The sequence below is a fragment of the Belonocnema kinseyi genome, chromosome 4, assembly GCF_010883055.1.
Source record: "Belonocnema kinseyi isolate 2016_QV_RU_SX_M_011 chromosome 4, B_treatae_v1, whole genome shotgun sequence".
In the NCBI taxonomy this organism is placed as follows: Eukaryota; Metazoa; Arthropoda; class Insecta; order Hymenoptera; family Cynipidae; genus Belonocnema; species Belonocnema kinseyi.
In genome coordinates, this window is record NC_046660.1 from 51105005 (window position 1) to 51111080 (window position 6076).

The 6076-nt window shown below is 23.5% G+C and overlaps 1 protein-coding gene across 1 annotated transcript in view; it reads right to left on the reverse strand.

Annotated features, from left to right (window-relative positions):
- Positions 1 to 5485: 5485 nt before the first annotated feature.
- Positions 5486 to 6076, reverse strand: part of LOC117171296 (TBC1 domain family member 7) — a 13935-nt gene continuing 13344 nt past the window's right edge. Inside the window, exon 5 of the mRNA XM_033358455.1 lies at positions 5486 to 5765. Coding sequence (XP_033214346.1) covers positions 5655 to 5765 — 111 coding nt within the window. The 3' untranslated portion in view covers positions 5486 to 5654. The remainder of the gene's footprint in view (positions 5766 to 6076) is intronic.

Here is a 6076-nt window from a genome sequence, read left to right on the forward strand (position 1 = left end):
CTGAGCCGGTACCTCTGGAAATTTTTCAATGTACCTTTACCGAGGTTCTGGTGGTTCGGAACCCACCTTAAGCTGTAGGTCCCCCCATCGTGTACTTGACTTCAACCCAGTCCGTCAATGATGTTGTAAAACCAGGCTTTGTACAATATGTCTGGGCAAACTGCTTTCATCAGATCACTTGATTGCATTATAAAAATGCGTCCGTGACTGATGATATATATTGGGGCAGCCCCGTGCAAAAATGATCAAATAAAAAATCCAACTATAACCAAAAATGCCTTCGACATGTTGGGCAGTATAAGCCTGTGACAACATTTCAACACTAGAATGTTTTTATGATAGCAAGTGGTCAAAAATAAATGTAAGGCGTTCAACATTTAAGAGTTTTTTCAAATCGAGAATCTGTAGATAAAATTATTTCAGAATAAAAGTTCGAAAAAATTAAAAACTTTAAAAACTGATAACTTAAAATTCAAAGGAATTGAAAATGAATTACTGCTTTTAAATAAAAATCATTTTTCATTTGCTACTACTTTGCATTAATATCAACAGATCGTAAAAATTATAATTTATTTATTTTTGGTATCTGTTAGATATAATAATATAATGAATTATTTAAGTACATTTAACAATTTCTTAAACTTTTAATATTGAAAAATTTGTTATTATGGATTTTAAAACTGGTCATGTTTTTAATCTTAGATAATAGAAACTCAAGGATGCGTGAATTTCATACTACTTTTTAATTTTGAAAATTAAATTTTGAATTTATTATGAACAGAACGATTTTTAGGCAATAAGTTCGTATATACAAAATTACAATTGCATTGAATATTTAATTTTAAAAATATCAGGGTGGCCGCTGAACCCGAAAATGACCGGGAATTTTTTGAGGCCGGGAAATGAATCATTTTTTTTTTTTGACCGGGAATTTTACAAATTTATAGAAGAAAAATCTGTCCACGTTCGATTTCAATAGTTTCTAAATAATTAGTTGAATTGTTATGTTTTTTCAATTATGCTATTATTTAGCTTACAATGCGTCATTAAAAATTTTTTACTTTAAAAATTTTCCATTAAAAATTTTTATTTTTAACCTTACATTTTTAATTTAAAGAATTTTTAAATGTTTTCTTAAAGACTCTAAAATATTCCATTTTTAACCCATTCAATTTGAAATTTTTAATTAAAAAAACATTAATTATTGAATATTTAGCAATATTTAAATTTTTATTTAAAGCAAGTAAATTGAAACCAAATATTTAAAAGTAAAGAATCTTTAACTGAATTGTTTGACACAGAAAACCTGGAATCGTTAAAATTCCGAAGAGCATTCAAACTTTGAACGTTACAGTTTTAATTTTTGCATTTGAAAAATGCTTAATTTGTAAGTGAAAATTTTAAATTTTGATGTATAGTTTACAAATGAACATTTGTAGAAAAAATTTGAGTAATTTTAAGAGATATTCAGGAGTTTCAAAGAGATCAAAAATTATCATGCAAATTTAAGAGAGTTTTCTTAAAATCTTCTAGAACCGTTTTCGAAAATTTTGTATAAATCTTTGAAAATCTTTTTAAATATTCTCTTAAAATAATTTTTCAAAATGAAAAGTTACTTTTCATTTTCTTAGGAATCTTAAGAAAATGTTTTTATTCTTTTGAAGCCTTTCACAATTCTTGAAAAAAATCTAACTTTTTTGTTTAAAATCTGCGAAAATCTGCAATTCGTTTTATATTAGGCTATCATTTCAAGTTTTACATTAAGTTTGAATCTTTTCAAAACTTCTACATATCTCTTAAAATTACTCAAATTTCGCCTACAAATAATAAATGTTCAATTGTTATTTATACATCCAAATTGTAAAGAAATTTTCTAAGATTTGCAGGATTTTCTGAAAATTATAGATAAAATTCAATTCATCTTGACAGAAGTTCTGAAAAAAATTCCAAAATAATACTAAAATTAAAACTAATTTAAAACAACTTCTAGATTTCTCAAGATTTTGAAATAGAATTTGGAAGCTTTCCAAGGATGTTTATACTACTTAAAAAGAAAATAATTGAATTTCCAATTAAAGAAGTATTCAATTTAAAAAATTTCAATTTTTCCATATTTAATGTTTCTAGCTTAAAATTCCTTAAAATTATATAATTTTGAAAATTTTGCAGTTTCATTGATTGGTTGTTCAATTTAGAGCATTGAAAATAATTACGTGGATTTATATTATTTTATATTGAAAAATGTTAGTACCTTCATTTTTATACGCGTAAATTATTGAGCATTTAAATACAATATTTTTAAATTAATAACTTTTAAATTTCAATTTTAAAAGTTCAAAATTTAACAGTTCCCCTTTGAGTGCTTTTATTTAAAACTCAGTTTTTATTACCTCAAGTGGAAAATTTTGTAGCTTTAGAATTCCATTTTTTTAATTTCATTGACTGTAAAAAATGTTTGCGAACCGGGAAAAAACCGGGAATTTATTTCATCGATTAAAACGGCCACCCTGAATATTAAAGTAAAGAAAACTAAACATTCATTATTTTATTTCATAATTCTCCATTTTAGTGTGAAGTATCCAATAGAAGAAAAAAAAATTGTGTCTCGAGAAAAAAAAATCTCGAGGCAAAAAATAAGGTAAAGGGTTTTGACAGTTCTGGGTCAAAACTGAGTAGATCCGACCTATAGGCCTGGGATTGCTAGCAGATATATAGGATCTACCTTTGGAGGCCCCTGGTATAATTGGATAGTATTTTTTGTTTTTCAAAAGCTGCTCATTTATATGTGTAATAAAATTGTTAAACTTTTCGTGAAAAAACCTTTTTTTTTCAAGTTATTAAAAAAAATAAAGTTTCGTCCTACACATTTAAAACAATTAATTATAAGAGAATATTTAAAAACATATGAAAATATTTCAAAAATGTTCCAAAAAAATCTGGAAAATTTTGAGGCAATTTTGTTAATTTTTCAAGTTTTGTTGGAAAAATTCGAATAATCTTAAAAGATATTTCGAAATTGTTTGAAACGATTTAAAAATAATTTAAAACTTTTAGGATTTCCAATTCTTTTAACATGTAAATTTGTGAATATTAAAAAAAAAAGATTTTTAAGAATGTTCAAAGGTTTCAAGAACGTAAAAAACAAATTTGTTAAAATTCCTAGGAAATTTTTTAATGATTTCTTTTTTAAGATAATATGGTTAAGAGAATATTTAAAAATATTTCAAAACATTTCCAAAATTAAAAAAAAATAATCTGGAAAATTTTAAGACCATTTTGTTTATTAAGTTTTTTTTTAATTCGAGTAATTTTGAGAGATATTTAGAAAATTTGAAACGATTCAAAAATAATTTGAAAGGATTTTGAAAGGATTCAAGAAAATGAGCCAAATTTCTTCAGATCCTAGGAAAATTTAAAATAATTTTTTTTATTGAAAAAGAGAATATTTAAAAAGATTTCAAATAATTCATAAAATTTTCAACAAAAAAGAAGGAATTTGGACGATTTTAAGACAATTTTCTTCATTAAAATTTTTTCTTTCTAAATTCCAGTAATTTTAAAAGATACTTAGAAATTGTTAAACGATTAAAAAATAAATTTAAAACTTGGATTGATTAAAAAATTCTGTTTACGTGTAAATTTGTGAATATTTCAAAAACAAGAAAACTTTAAGGTTTTTTAAAGGTTTCAGGAAAGTGAAAAAAAGTTCTTTAGATTCCTAGGAAAGTTTAAAATGTTTTTCTTTTTAATTAAAGAAATTAAGTTCAATAGAACATTCAAAAAGATTTCAAAATATTTGCAAAATTAAAAAAAAAAAAGAATCTGGAAGATTTTAAGGCAATTTTCGTTATTGAAATTTTGTCTTTAAATTTGAGTAATTTTAAAAGATACTTAGAAATTTTTAAACGATTCAAAAATAATTTAAAAGTTTAGAAGATTTCAAATTTTTTAAATGTCAATTTGTGATCATTTCAAAAACAAGAAAACTTCAAGAATTTTAAAGGTTTCAAGAAAGTGAAAAAAATTCTTTAGATTCCTAGTAAAGTTTTTTTTCTAATTAAAGAAATTAATTTCAAGAGAATATTTGAAAAGATTTCAAAATATATGTAAAATTAAAAAAAAAGCATCTGGAAGAATTGAGGGCATTCTTGTTTATTTAATTCTAAGAATTTTAAGAAATATTTAGCAATTTTGAATCAAATTGAAAATAATATAAATTTTGGGAAGATTAAACATTTTTTTAAAGAAAATTCGTGAATATTTCGAAAAAAGAAGCTTTTTAAGAATTTCGAAAGATTTCAAGAAAATGAAGTAATTTTCTATACATTCATAGGAAAATTTTCAATGATTCGTTAATTGAAAAAAATAATTTTAACAGAATAGTTAAAAAGATTTCGCAACATTTGCAAAATTAAAAAAAATTTTAGGTTTCTGAAGAATTTTGTAAGGTTTCAAGAGAACTATACATTTTTTTAAGATTCATGAGAAAATTCCACATACTTGCACTTTTAATTTGAAAAAAAAAATATTTGGAATAAATTGAGAAAGATTTCAAAACAAAATTTTAGAAAAAATTCTAGAAATTTTGAAACGATTCAAAAATAATTTCAAACGTAGAAACGGTTCAACAATAATTCCAAACTTAGGAAGGATTCAAATTTTTTTTAAATGTAAATTTGTGAAAATTTCGCAAAAGAAGCTTTTCAAGAATTTCGAAAGTGTTAACGGGAATGAAAAATTTTCTTCAGATTCCTAGTAAGATTTTTATTTTTTTTTAATTAAAAAAAAATGGACTTAAAGTTTTTTTTTAATTCGAGTAATTTTAAGAGATATCTAGTAATTTCAAAAGGATTTTAAAATAATTCAAACCACCTAAAGATCTCAAAGGTTTAAAACTGTAAATTTGTAAATATTACGAAAGATTAAGCTTTTAAGAATAAAAATTTTTTATCAATTATTTTATTTATATTAAAATTCTAAATTAAAAAGTAGATTTAAAAAGATTCCAAAACACTTCTAAAACTTTCAAAAAAAGAATAAAGTTTAGAAGTTTTGAAAAGATTTTAAAAATCTAGGAAAATTTTATTACTTTTAAAAAATGTTGTATCAATTTAAGCAAAAATTCGATCCAATTTAAAAGATATTTGAAAATTTCAGAAGTCTTAAAATACTAAAAATATTTTTAAACTTCAAAAGCTTTTCGAAACTTTATCAAATCTTTTTTTTTTGTATTCTTCCAAACGTCCAAAAGACCGCAATATCTTTTAAACTCCCTCGAATTTTTTCAAATATTTTCTAATATACTATAAAATAAAAAAACTCTTTACAATTATATGAATTCTTTTTCGACAAATCTGAAATCTGCCCATTTTTTTTTATTTTCTCTGGAATACTTATTTTCTTGTTCTCAGATCTCAAAATCTGAGAATCTAGTTTGAATTTAAGTGTTCTAAAAATGTAAATAAATAGTTATTCGTAATTTTTATTTTTTTTATCAAAATTTATGTTACTCCTCAAGTCGAAAAACCACTAGTTTTACAAAAAACGGTTATTGACAATATTTGTATAGATCAGACTGAAAGGATGCCCTTCATTCAATATTTTAAAAATGTCACCTAAAATGAAAACAACGTGTTCTTTAAAAAAATAAAGACTCAAGAACTTTGTACAACAGTGATGGTGTTCTGTGAACTAGAAATGGATCCGCTTTGCTGCCATAATTCAATCGCTTTATTGACTATCACCTCTGATGTTTCCTCAGTTATCTGAAAAGAAAAAAAAAATTTCATATTATTAATATTATATTCAAATTTAGGATGGCCATTAAGCCAGGAAACCGGAAAATGACCCGGAATATTTAAAGACCAGAAAAAAATGGGAATTTTTACACAGAAGGGGAATTTTGTTTAATTTTCAATATTTATCGGGTAAAAACAATATATTAAATTTTAGTTACAGAATTCACACTCTTTCTGAAATTCCCTTCTTTCTCCTTTTTCAAAGAATTACATTTTACTATTTTTTATTAAAATTTAACTATTTTGTAGCAAATATAACTGTTAAGTTATATATTTAA